The 13,845-nt window shown below is 36.9% G+C and overlaps 1 protein-coding gene across 2 annotated transcripts; it reads left to right on the forward strand.

The window, feature by feature from the left end:
• The first annotated feature begins 933 nt into the window (after positions 1 to 933).
• Positions 934 to 13,837, forward strand: grinaa (glutamate receptor, ionotropic, N-methyl D-aspartate-associated protein 1a (glutamate binding)). Of its 2 annotated transcripts, none has more exons than XM_067500993.1 (7): positions 934 to 1,104; positions 7,991 to 8,330; positions 9,311 to 9,423; positions 9,528 to 9,728; positions 10,859 to 10,987; positions 11,079 to 11,222; positions 11,993 to 13,837. In XM_067500993.1, the coding sequence occupies exons 2-7, from the start codon at positions 8,027 to 8,029 to the stop codon at positions 12,140 to 12,142; spliced, it is 1,041 nt and encodes a 346-aa protein (XP_067357094.1). In that variant the 5' UTR covers positions 934 to 1,104; positions 7,991 to 8,026; the 3' UTR covers positions 12,143 to 13,837. The 2 variants fall into 2 exon arrangements, with proteins under 2 accessions (XP_067357094.1, XP_067357104.1); XM_067501003.1 differs by lacking the exon at positions 934 to 1,104 and adding an exon at positions 1,188 to 1,673.
• Positions 13,838 to 13,845: the final 8 nt, after the last annotated feature.

Consider the following 13,845-nt stretch of genomic DNA (forward strand, 5'->3'; position numbering starts at 1 on the left):
AGACTGGACCAACAGCATGTTTAAAATCTGTTGGGACTGACCTTGTACTTAGGCGACATTTATTATTAGCCAAATCTAAGCCCAATAGTCTCAAACAATAACTTAAACAGCAGAACTTTGCGATATTTTTATATGCTGAACAACCTCTGATAACAGAGCCATAGATAGAGGCACAAACTGACCACAGACACTGCCTGGTGGTGATAATATTAGGAAAATAGTAAGGATATTGGAAATGGGTATATATTTTGTAAAAAAAAAAAAAAAACATTTCTCCATTTCAATGTTAAATATTTGGCCATTATGGCGTTCTGTTCAAAGTTGCATTTTACACACTGCTTCAACTTTTCTTGACAGCTGTGTTGTATACCCCTGATACACCTGGAGAATAATTATCCATGTTCATCTACAGTATTATACAATATATCACATATTAAGACTGTGTTTATATTAGTGCATCAGTTTGAAAGTGATCATAACAGCCGTCATAACATCAGTGTTCGGGTTTCCTACCCATAACGATTTTATGTTCCTACCCTCAACCATAGGATAGGAAAGATGAAAACGTTTTGCCACGTTAATATGTATTGTATATTTATGACAAGTAGACAATGCATTTTAAAGGCCAATGTGCATTGTTAGATGAATGTAATTAAAAACTACCTTTCACTCTGACTTAGAGTAGAAGATCTACTCAAGTAAGATGGTTCACAAGTGTAGTGAAACGAGCAATTAGGTAAACAAGCTGCACACCACTAATAACAAACCACATGACACGTAAATGTCACGCATCACGTAGAACTCTCCAGATCTAGATACTTCTAGTGCAGTATTTCAAAAAGGCAGCAATAAACCTTTATTTGCACTTTTCCCCCACTCATGAGACCCGTAACGATGTTATTAAATACACTGCGTCACCGTGACAGACGCTGATAAATTGAGTCATTTTGTGTAACAACCGGAGGTTCCCGTTAGTCCCGTGAACACGTCGTGAGCTGTCGTCAGCGGCTCTCGCCTTCGTCCTCGTTTTTCAGTCCAGACCAACCTGAGGACGAGTGCGGACGACTTATGTCGGCAGTTGCTAGGGAAATAAACGCCGTACAGGTAGGATAATGGTGTTATTGTTTCGTGTGTGTTGTTAGCAGACATTCTTTAGTGATTAAATGTGGTGGTGGAGGTAGTTTTGAGGATAATGGACACCGCTTAATTTAGCATCCTGCCCGTCGCGCGGTGTTACTCAACGTTTGCAAGAAAGGAAAGTAGTGAGTCAACAAAACAGATGCCATTACCAGACCTGCACATACATGGATATAGTCACTATATATAATAAAAAAGTCGTTTGGCTGTAAAAGAAACGTAGACAATGGGGGAGCCGCGTGTGGTCACCCTCCTAAAATAAAACCGATTGAGCGGAGCCATCATGGTGACGCGGCTAGCTTGCTGATTGGGACATCTGTCGCATATCCACTGCAAGTTCGTCCACATTCCTTTAAAATAGCTTTGGTAGCGTGGGGGTTATTTGTGAGTATCATCTGACAGATGCTCGCAGTGTCGCATTTCTCTGCGCTGTTGAGGCCTAGATGGAGGTCCGCCTGCTGTAGATACTTCGAGACAGCGAGGACCGCTGTTTTTAGAGGATGTGGGTTTCAGCCGCCGGCCAGAGCCTGCAGACGGTTGGATGTTTGTTTTTAGCAAAATGTGTTATTTTATTGTGCTGTTCGTTGAACGCGTCAGCCTGAACACGATTACATATTTTATAATGTATCGTTATATGACATTTAAAACAATTTTAGTCATGATTTTATTATTTATAATGTAAAGCTACTTGCATCACATTGATAATGAAAACAGTTTTTGGTGTATTGGACTATATGGGATTTGTGGGTTATTCAAATAAATCCTGGCCGAGATTGCTAACAATAGCAAATAATACCTTAAAGTATTTTTGTCTAATGTGATTAAGTTTTACATAATTTTCCCATTAAACATCACAGATTTGCCACAAATCTATATGATGTAATATCTATATTATGCAATATCTCTGGATGTAATCATAATGCAGTATAGATGAGATCCTATATGTACTTGTTTATAACTATATTACTACTAAATAGCTGCTTTATCCTCGATGATTAGTTCACTGAAATCTAGTTTGATAATGTTGATTAAAAAGTATGCTGGGTATTGCATTTTTTCTAGCTTTTTAACTCTTGAGAATTTGCAGAGATTTACAGAATTTATCTGTTTTCATTTAACTTTGAACTCATAAACTCAGTGTCCCTGGGTTTTCACTGTTTTTGGCTAATCCAGCGAATTAAATACCTGGACAAAGAAATCGCATAGTGTCTCTGATGTATGCCAAAACTGACTCCAGACATATTAATAAATACAACTAAGTAAATGTCTCCATTAGCCAAAACTGGTGTTTTCTCTGTACAGTCTAGCTCCCACATTGACTTTGTCAACCTTTTCTATCTACAGGTTGAAAGTTTATAGTGGAAAGTTTTTCTTTTTCAAGTCTGACTCCTCTATATTGCCTGTCTGGTTAGCTTGTTATCAGGATCTGTAAGATTAATTAACAATTTTCTATTGATTTATATTTTTATTTTATTATAATATATTTTATTTAGGTGTTAGGAGTAAATCTTTCCACGATGACCTTTCTGGTGTGTCTCCATCTGGCTGTGAATCCAACTTCTCTTAAATCAGGGATTACAGACATTGAGCTTACGTTACAGCCTCTTCCTGCAAAAGGCATCTGTGCATATCATGGTTTAGTTTTGATGGTATATTTGAGTGGGGAGATAATAAATGTACACTATTAATATTATTATTTTTTTAAGATTTGTATTTTTAAATGTCACCTGGTACTTGCTCACCAAACCAGAGCAATAAAGCTATCTTGCCAACCCCAACTCCTGAAATTGCCAACTGCTTACACACTATAAAGATTCATTAGTTGATTTAAACTCTAATATAGTCATAGGTAAGATATGGTTTGTTGGAACTGTATCTGTTCCAACAAAGTAGAACCACCAAGGAAAACATACTATCTTAATTCAGTTTTACCAAAAATGTCACACCTATTATAAAGAGTATTTCAGATTTTATTCACTGTGGCAGTAGAATAATCCTGTATTATGCTAACCGACCCAAAGTGCAGCCATCTGTTACAAGGCAAGGTGTCTGTGGGTTTGAGTCAGAACTGCTGCTGACACGGCATATCATGCTGACTTTATTCTGCCAAACTGCTGCATGGGCTGGCAGACAGTTGACATTGTGATGTACCAATTGCTTTAAAGACATGAGTTAAAATTCAGCTGATTCCACAGAATCAGATTAATTTACTGTGAAACTTCCCCTTCCCACAGGTTGCAAAGTGAGTGTGAATTTTATCTTAAGTCATGCTCAATCAAAGATTACAGTTTCTCACTTTAGCATATGTTAACATGCTGACCTCTGTAGACACTGTGGTGTTTGTGTTGCACTTTGTCTTTCCTGGTGTTGTTCAGGCATGCACATAGTATGGTTGTATATGGAGTTGTCGAGGTATTGTTCTAGCCTAATTGTGTTAACACTGCTCTCTGGTTTGCCCACTGAATACCTCCCTTCAACAAAATTCCCCTAGTGATATCTATCAGCAGAAGCCAGAGATAGTGGCACTGTCTTTATCCAGAACACCGGGGCATCTCTTCTAAGAGGATTTGAAATCTCCAACGTAACGCTTGCAAAGCTGTACGAATGGTGCCTCAAATGGACTCCTCACTTTAAAAAACTGTAATGACTGTATTCACTTTCACCATTTTTCATTTCACAGAAATTAAACTATTGTGACTGCTGACCTGTGCAATTGAGATTAATGGCTGCCAGAGAGGACAGTAACTTGTCTTTTCCTTTATTGGAGTTCATAACCTTTTGTTCCTTTTCTTTGTGTAAAACCTGGATTGAGCTTTGTAAAATAACTAGCTGTTTTAGTGATTACAGCTGCATGTATCAGTGTACTAGGACCCATGGAAAAATAAATCTGTTGTCAAAATATCAGAGGAGGCTGTCTCTAGTAACTTAGCTGTTGTGACTTCACACATTTTGCACATTTCTGACATTACTAACACATTTTCTTGACTGTATGGTATTATACCAAGTCATTCATCATAAAAATAATATTAATATTAATAATAATAAACCAGTAATGATTAAATCAATATAAAAAAATACCTCTATTGAACATCTTGTATAGCTTCTTTTTAAGCTTTTGCGTCAGTTTGGCAACATTGATATGAACAATTATTTAATTAGTATTTGTTGAATTTCAGAAGTATATTGTAACACCTTGTCTGCAAGTTGTTATATTTAAAATGAATAACCTAACGTAATACAGTATAACAGTGAAGTATAGTAGAGCTAAAATGTCTAAGGAATAACAAACTGTCTCCATCTGCTTGTCTGTTAGTTTGAAAAATTTGGACTTAATCATTTCCAGTTTTCATACTTTTGCAACATATTAGTTCCCAACAACAAATCAGTTAGTTGTGGAGCTAGAAAATATTATAGTTTTCATACCAATATGGTGATTTGGTGATTTCATCCTTTTTTTTTTAGTGAGTTACTTTTGTTAATTTGTTTTACATGGACATTGGACAAAGTAAGGATCACATGCTTTGACTCTGTGTCACATGATTAGTTAACAACTATTGCCTTATTCAGTTAAATCTCGTTTCAGAGAAACCTTAAGTAGAGAATGAAACTCCCCAGGGTAGTGTTAGTAGCCCTGTTGTTTTTGTTTTTTGTTTGTTTTTTTTGCAAGGGAGCTATCTGCAGAAGAAAGATCTCCTATGTTTTCACTCAAATTCAAATCGCTTTAGACCAAACACTGAGGCTTCAAATTATTCATAGATAAAACCATATATAGTATTTGTATTTTTGTATATGTGAAGAATTTACCCAACTAAAGTGCTTAGAATATAGAGTGATGCAAAGACACTTAGTTTATCGGTTAATGTTTGCCTCTAATTCGTTGTCCAATTATACAATCATGGCTTATATCAGAACTAGAGGCAGATTTTATATTTACTTCATAGTATGGAAAACAAATCAGAGAATATAAATTTGGAATTTAAAACTCCTCCACAACATTATTGGTGATCCTCTATGCAGATGTTAAATGAATCCAAAGAGTAAGAGAGTGGCATTAGTGTAGTCATTGTTAAATAAAAACAAAATAGAAAGTCGTTGATATTATCAGATCAAATGAGTTTTTACAGCAGAGTTGTTAGAAAAATTATTGGTATCACTTTGGTGGATGGAAGATGCAATGATTTGACAGCAGCTTTAATTACAATTACAAGACAAATTATAATATTAACAATAATAATTCAACTCTAGATGTTTGTCAGACAATGTACAATGTATAGCAAAACCTGCAGTTACTGATGAGAAATTAATAACTCTTCAACATTGTCTGTCAGAAAATATTCAAATAATAAAGAAGGCATTAAAAAATGTGCCAAGATGCACAGAAGTGTGTAGTCTGAAAAAAAAAAAATAGAACTTCATAAAAGGCTGAAGCACTGTGGGATTAGACAAGGGCTGCCTCTGATTTGGAAACATCTGGACAGAAAATGTGGACTAGCAGAAACAATTAGGCACCTTCTCAATTAATGTAAGAATATTGGATTATATATAACAACCAATAAACAGTTGTCAGAAAGAAACAGTGAGTGTGTCTAGGGGGAAGCTCCCAAGCAAGTCCCTAGAGTTGGTTTTAATAATTAACAACTAGTAGGGGGTGGAAATTTTAGCATCTAGTCCGCCTAACCAAAAGAGCTTGTAACATCTCTGGCTACATAACGATGTCCTGTCTTGTGTAACAAGGATTAAAAAATGTAATGTAACTGGGGAGCCACTTAAACACAATTAGGCTAGCACAGCACCTTTACAAACCCTTAGCCTATGCGCCATGTTATTTCCATGTCCAAGAAATACCAGGAAACACAGGAACAATATTAAAGTGAAGCAAAACAACGGGGTGTGTTCAGAAGTTGACATGTTAAAATAAGTTAAATGGGATCTTTAATGGGCACTTACATGAAGAGTAAGATGAAAGTAACCTTTGAACATAACAGACTGTCAACAAATCAACATCTTGGACTTCACTGAGTAATTATTAACGAAATGCTGTTTCATGGTCACATGATGAGTGACCTACTCTGTGGTAAAAGGAAACAGTTTTGCATCCTGGGGGAAGTTTCACAAGATCACGTTTCACACCCATTCCACCAATGTAAGTTTGGCTCAAAAGATTACTCTTAAAGGTTTACTGACAGATTTTTGTTTTCCTTTCAACTAGGTCAGCAGAACTGCTGTACTGAGTACACTGTATCCCCCCCATTTGTCCAGAAAGCTGGGAAGGATTTTGCTCCTCAGATAATGATTGTAATCTGTTATGATCTTAATGGAGACTGTCAGTATGAAGCCGAGCCAGCACTCACCATGTTTGTCTGCAGTCTCTGACTGTGCTGACGTAGTGATAGACAGACGGGAATCATGACGACACATGCAAATAAGTAAACCCCTTGTAAATGTAAAGGGCCATGGTGTCGTTGCTGCAGTAATTGGCAATATGGTCTCTTCTTCGAAGTAAAGCAGATTAATAATACATTTAGTTACCAAGGCACCACCTGCATCCATGGAAACACTGTCGCCATGGTGTGGACAATATAAAAGTCTATACAGCTAGTGCGGGATTAACAGTTTCATGTTGGTGCGAATGTAGCTTGTAGTCACTTGTGCAGGTTTTCACTTGGACCAGGTACATTCAAAACAATCCTTATTGCTCTAAAAATTTCACCGTGACAAAAAAATACAAAAATTACTACTACCTCTTGGGGAAACCACAGGTAAGTGCTTAATTTATTTGTTAACAAATTCCCCTACCACAATCAGCAGCTTGATTTAATAATCAGTCACTTTTAAGGTAAAAGAAGACAAACCCTAGTTCTTCTCCACCACAAGCAGCTTTTTTATGTAAAAAACTGAATACATTTGGATTTTTTTACACTCCCCTAAACTCAGTTAACTTCTAGTAACTGTGGTTCGTGCCAGCCACACAATTTATTCACTTCCTGATTAAATCTGAAGATATGACTTCCCTTAGCATCTATTGCAGGAGATGCATCTTTTCCAAAATTTCTTGATAGTCCCTCTTCTAACTGTTCTCAGAGTAGTTTGACACAGCGTCCTATCAGGTGTTTTATAATAATTGTCTTACCTGTGACCTGTTTTACAAGCAGTTCATTTATAACTCCATCTTTTTAAAAGGAACATGCATAGGGTTGACCGAGCCAATGGATGCTACAATTTCTAATGAGTTATCCAGTCTCACTAGTGTTAAGCTCAGTGAGAGCAGAAAACCCAGACTGGCTAAGATGATGATGTTGAATTATACAGGGGCCTTGATTTCAATCAAAAATGGGAACAGATTCATCCAACAATCCTCTGGCACTATAACCATTGAGCACAAAGACAAAAACACAAAGTAACACATTTCTGCAATTTAGACATTCACTTTTAAGTTAATGTTCCTTGAGGCTTCATAATAATTATGTAGATTCAGCATTTTAATACCAAACTTCATTAACATGAACAATAATTTGTTTATGTTTGGCAAAAACATTTGTTACAGACTGTAAAAAGCAAAACAGTGATAAGTCAGTGTTTACTTCAGGACACTTCATACAGATTTTCAGTAGAATAAACTGAAGCACGTTCCTCTGCTCCATCTTTCATCCTCTTTCCACCGCACCATTTGCTCATCTCTCACTTTTTGTAATCAGGCAAATGCAGTGTTTGTGTTTTTGCCAGTTTGGCTTAAATGCTACACAGCCATTACACTTTTTTTTCTTTGTTTTTTTTTTTTCTTGCTGCAGATGCAGAAGGAATGTTGAAATGTTTTTCTAGTTGCTGTACATTTCTACTTCTCTTCTTCCTTTAGATTGTTCCTGCAGGAGAGTGAGTGCTCCCCCACACCATGTCCCAGGACAAGAGTGGATACCCTATTATGGGTGAGACTAACCCACTTCATAACAACATCTATGGACCCCCTCAGCCAGGTTTTGGCATGCCCCCTCCCAACTACAGCCAGGCCCCAGGAGGGCCATATCCACCAGCACCTGGCTACGGGCAACCAGGTTTCCCCCAAGCAGGTCCAGGTTTTGTTCCTGGTCCCTACCCTCAGATGCCCTACCCACAGGGACCCTACCCACAGGGACCCTACCCTCACGGACCTTACCAGCAAGGACCCCCACAGCCAGGCTTTCCCGGAGACCCCACAGGTGAGTAATTAAACTAAAGACTACAGGCATTTTGGGAATAGACTTTCTCTTTGTTAGTTACCCTGTTCTTTGTTAATCAGCATTTGAATGTGTCACTTAAGCAATGAACTGTAACATGGCCAAATAGTGGAGCTGTATCTCAGGTCTTTTAACCCTGTGTATGATCCATTCAATTACTTTAAGAATAAGAAACTAGAAAAATGAATGTTTCGGCGCTGAACTGTCATTCCTGAATTAAATACAAGTTTCGCTTTTGGTGAAATAGATGAAATGAAATGTTGCCTCCTTATGTACTGATTAGGCAAGTGTCAAAGCCAGTTGGCCATAAAAACTCCAAAGGCAAGTATATATGACATCATTGATTACATCATCAAAGCAACAATTTGTAAAGTGTAAAACATTTTGAAGATTTTAAAAGATATTACATTGGGTGTGGCTGTAGCTCATTTGGTAAGGCAGTCATCCACGGACCACAGGGTCAATGGATGGATTCCCGGTCCTGGCTATATGTCGAAGCGTCTCTAGGCAAGACACTAAACCCGCAACAGCCAATTCCCATCCCCAGGTGTGCAGTGCCGGTCAAAGCCCAGTGGAAATTGAGAAGGGTTAATAATATCTTTAATCTTTAATATCTTTAATAAAATATTAAAGATACTAAATTGCTGTTTACAACCAATAATGTCCTTTATATGCCATATATATTATATGCCACACATTTTGAGGTTTGAGCGGTGTTTCTAGCTGAAAGTATGCCAAAGTAGCTAGGCACCAAAAAAACAGGAAGATGGAAGTCATGATGATGATGATGATAATAGATTAGAATAACATGCTGAAGCATTTGCAGTAGATTAGGATATTTTTACTGTGAATGCTCCAGCTTTCTTAGTAGATTAGATGGGTTGTCCTGGTTAAGGAGAAAACATTTGTGGATTACATTTAATTTAGTTCCTATTTATCATTTTATTATTGTACATCAACAGCTGCTACCAGTCCTGGTTACCATGGTGATGTACCTCCATCTTACTATGACAATGAGGAGTTCCCCAGCTCTAGTTTTGAAGACAAGAACATCCGACAAGCTTTCATCAGAAAAGTAGGATAATTGTGTCAAATAGAACAAATGTATCTGATGATAGAGCAGATGAAATGCTACCACAAAACAGTTTGGCCTAAAGTTGTCTTCTTCTTACCTACCAGGTCTTCATGGTTCTCACAGTGCAGCTGCTCGTCACGTTCTCCTTTGTTGCAGTCTTCACCTTTGTGGAGGATGCCAAGTACTTTGTGCGACGTAATCCATGGACATACTATGTGTCCTATGCAGTCTTTTTTGTGTCTCTGATTGTCCTCAGCTGCTGTGGGGAGTTCCGCCGCAAGCACCCCTGGAATTTGGTTGCATTGGTAAAAACTTAAATAATGTGTATTTCCCATTATAAACACGTGCTCATATAAGTTACAGGTTGCATACCTTTTTTTTTTTTTTTTCAAATTGCTTTCAGGCAATACCCTCTTCACAATTCAATTCACTGCACTTGTTAATGTGCTTCCTCCCTGCTTCTGCTGCAAATGTTTGGATCATCGTGCCACCACACGATATGAGGAAACAAACTCAGCCTCATGCTGAGTTTAAATGATGTACATATGACCTCTAATATTAATTAACAGTCTAGCAAATACAGATCATTAAGTAGCTAGTTATGACTCATTAAATTACTCTAAAGGTATTTTTACTTTAGTGTTTTAACCATGATGGGTAACATGATGTTAGTAAAAGGGCGACCTCAACAATTTCCTACATGATTCCTGTGGTTCTAGTTTGGGAAGTATTTGTATATGAATGGTATTAAATGTCCCTCTTCCACCTTATATTAAAATATCTCTTTGCTTATGGTAATAAACTCCTCCAGGTAACATCATCTGGAGGGCTTTTCAGTTCAGATCCTGACTAGGGAGGTTCTTCTGAACTAAAAACTCCTTCAGATGATGAAATCTGGAGTTGTTCAGCTGGAAGCAGAGAGATATTTAGATATAAAGAAGGCAGGGGTGCGTTTTTGCCATTCTTATACATCCACTCCCCAAACTAGGTCTTTTGGACATAAATTTAAAATTGGTGAAGTTGCCCTTTAATGAGACTTGAGGGGCCAAAGTAATAGTTACATGTTGGGGCTCGCATTTGTTAAATTAGCTTCACTAACTTAGTGCAGTCTCTCATTCAGCAGTTTTTTTTTTTTTTAATCTTTGTGGAAAAAATAAAACATTTATCTGGATATCTTTCCATATTCTGAGGGTAATTTCCAACTACTACATTACTAGAAGTATAATCTTTATTAAAAAAGTTATTCAACTGTTTAGTTTTAGCATTTTGAAAAACACAGCTCCTGTAGAAAAAAAAAAGAGGACATAGATGTGCTTTCATCTACGTCTAAAGTTATTCTTACCAATGTTTTAGCTCTAATTTCTGCTGTCTTCTACAGTCGTCTGAACTTTTTACATGATATTAATTTTTGCTGTGCATTTTCTGTATCCTACAGTCCATCCTGACCCTGAGCCTGTCCTACATGGTAGGCATGATTGCTAGCTTTTATGACACAGAGACTGTCATTATAGCTGTGGGCATCACTGCAGTGGTTTGCTTTACTGTTGTCCTCTTCTCACTACAGGTCAGTACACACAGTCAGCAACTTGAATGAATGTATTCAAATGTCTAGGCACACAAAGATAAACGTTTATTTTCCTCCTCCTTCACGACAGAGCAAATATGACTTTACATCCTGTCGGGGTGTGCTGTTTGTGTGCTTGATTGTGCTGCTACTCTTCTCCATCCTCTGCATCTTCATCCGCCATAAGATCCTGCACATTGTTTATGCTTCACTGGGGGCCCTGCTTTTCACCTGCGTAAGTGCCACATATTTTTGCCTTTCAAAATTATCACTACTTTCTGATTAGCAATTATATTTTTGTCCACTATGCAGTAAAGTTAAAATTGAACACTAATAAAAATAACCTATGTCATTATTTGACATAATTTAATGAAAAGTTAAGCTGGAGGTTAATTTTCCAGCTGGGATATATACTGTATGTGTTGGGTAATAGCATCCATTTGTCTCAATACTACACAGTCTTCATTATTGTGGTATAAATGGCAAACTTTTTACTAATCAATTCTTTAAAGTGACAATGATGTAGTACCAATAAAGCATCACTCTTATTTATAGATCATGGTTAGTGTAGTATAAGTGTTACGATGTCAAAAGAGGCCACGGCATCATGGCAACCAAAAAAATAAACACAGCCTAAGGGTTAACATATGTGTAACTGACTGACAAGATTATCCTAAATAAGATTTGAAATTTCTAATAAACGTGTGTAAGGGCATCCAGCGTAAAAACTGTGCCAAATCAACAGTGATCAGTGAACAGGGAGGGATCTGCTGTGGCGACCCTGAACTCAAGGGATAAGCAGAAAGTACAAAAAAAACCACTATATAAACGTGTGCACTATTAATATCCATAATATTCTGCTGCCTAAAGGTAAAATATTTGTGGTACATATACAGTATGTTGAGTCCGTGTTACATGGACATATTTAGTTATCCAAGTCACTTTATATCCCAGCTGTGAAGACTATTTGAAATGTCTAATGCCATCCTTGTTTTATCTCTGCAGTTTTTAGCTGTTGACACTCAGCTTCTCCTGGGTAACAAGAAGATGGCCCTGAGTCCCGAAGAGTACATTTTTGCTGCTCTCAACCTCTACACGGACATCATCAACATCTTCCTCTACATCCTGGCTATTGTGGGACGCTCTCGTGAATGAGGCTAAACCTTGGAGAGAACAGCAGGGAGAGAGAGAATGTGTCCCTTTTTATTGTAAAATGTTGCTTACATGTTTTCTTTGACCTTTTTTTTTTTTGTTTGTTTTTGTACACCTGCCATGATATTCTTTTATTTCTTCTCCAAACAGAGTTGGATTTTTTTTTTAAACAGGTATTGGGGCTGTGAAGGAGAGGCAGCCTGTCATAAGATGCAACTAAGGACACTGATATTAAATAAATACAAATCTAGCTATTCACAACAGGTCAAAATTATCTGTCTTAATTTTGATTACTCTGCTTGCCCTAACTTTGCCCTGCTCCTACTAAAACAGATGACTACATCCAGTTTGGCAGGGCAAATACAGTGTAAAACATGCTATCGTGTGGTAATTGGCCTGGCCTTGCTACAGAGATCTAACACAAAAAGAGCTGGAAATGTATATGTTTTGCTTAATATTGATGCAAACTAGCTTTGCCTGAAGAGAAGAGTTTAGTGCTAGAAATTTCCTTCTCCTTCAATCTGTTTTCCCAGTCTTTGTTTTCAAATAGCTGGTATCAAGTTACTGCATGGCAATATTGGAAACACAACTAAAAATGTGTTATGATTCAATAGAACTACCAGAGGTATACCTCTAGCTTTCTTGTCACAGCTGTAAATAGTTAAGTGTATTATTGTATATGATGCCAATATTCTCCCTGTCTCTTAAAGGCATGCTGGAGTAATTCATATGGATGTCACATTTTTGGGAATATGGTATGGTACGGTAATGGTAATCTCTTAATGCTATAGGAACAAAGATCAACATTGGATGTATATGACAAACATAGGCATTAACATTTATAAACTATATATTCTTACAGAGTATCTCAATTGATTTGTATGGTCCCGACTGAAACTTTCGCTTTCTGTTCCTTTTTTTTTTTTTCTGTCTTCTTTCCTCAGCAATTCCTTCTCATCATTACAGTGAAGTTGCAATGTGCTTTTTTTTAAATTTTTTTGATTACAACTTATGTGAAGTAAATTGAAATATTGCTATTTCTGACCATGTTTATATCAAGCTGATCCAAATTTCATAAGAAATATGAAGTAAGTGGACACTGGACTTAAAGGAAATAGTATTTATTACTGATCTAATTCTTGAGCTTAATGTACATAACAAGATTGCCTTGAAGTTGCTGTAAGTTGTTTTAGAGGAAAACAAACTCAGACTGAATTTTACAAAGACTTGATCATTTGGGTTGATTGTGAAACCAGACGTACACAGTTAAACTCTTGCTCAACTAAGTGAAACAGGCAAATTAAATAAAATATGCACAGGGAGTAAATATCCTACACATAAACACAACTTGAATGAGATATTAGACATTACCAGTTATTATTCTGTATATTCTCTTGATTTATTACTTTTTGCACAACCCATTTGCATGTGCTTAAATTGCACACCATAAAGGTATCCTGTTTTGGAAAGAGTGTTATTTGGCAGCCCTGTTAGTCTTTTTTTAACTCTTGTGTTTGTATCTAACTACTATGTAAGTGTATATAGAAATCCTCAGTGGTTTGATGTGTATAGATAAAGTAAGTTATGAGCTTTGTAGGTGTTTGCATTGTATATTTGCATTAAATTAAAAATAGAACTGCATTTCTCTACACTGCTGTTCACCTTTCATTAAAACTAACACAATGTAAGGGTGTAAAACTTTGTGT

Source organism: Channa argus, chromosome 1, assembly GCF_033026475.1.
Source record: "Channa argus isolate prfri chromosome 1, Channa argus male v1.0, whole genome shotgun sequence".
Classification (NCBI taxonomy): Eukaryota; Metazoa; Chordata; class Actinopteri; order Anabantiformes; family Channidae; genus Channa; species Channa argus.

Bases quoted from the DNA above. Each gene is read 5' to 3' on its own strand.
- grinaa (XM_067500993.1), top strand. From the start codon at position 8,027: ATGTCCCAGGACAAGAGTGGATACCCTATTATGGGTGAGACTAACCCA. The intron at 9,424-9,527 runs GTAGGATAATTG...CTTACCTACCAG, and splicing joins GACAAGCTTTCATCAGAAAA to GTCTTCATGGTTCTCACAGT. The intron at 11,223-11,992 runs GTAAGTGCCACA...TTATCTCTGCAG, and splicing joins GGGCCCTGCTTTTCACCTGC to TTTTTAGCTGTTGACACTCA.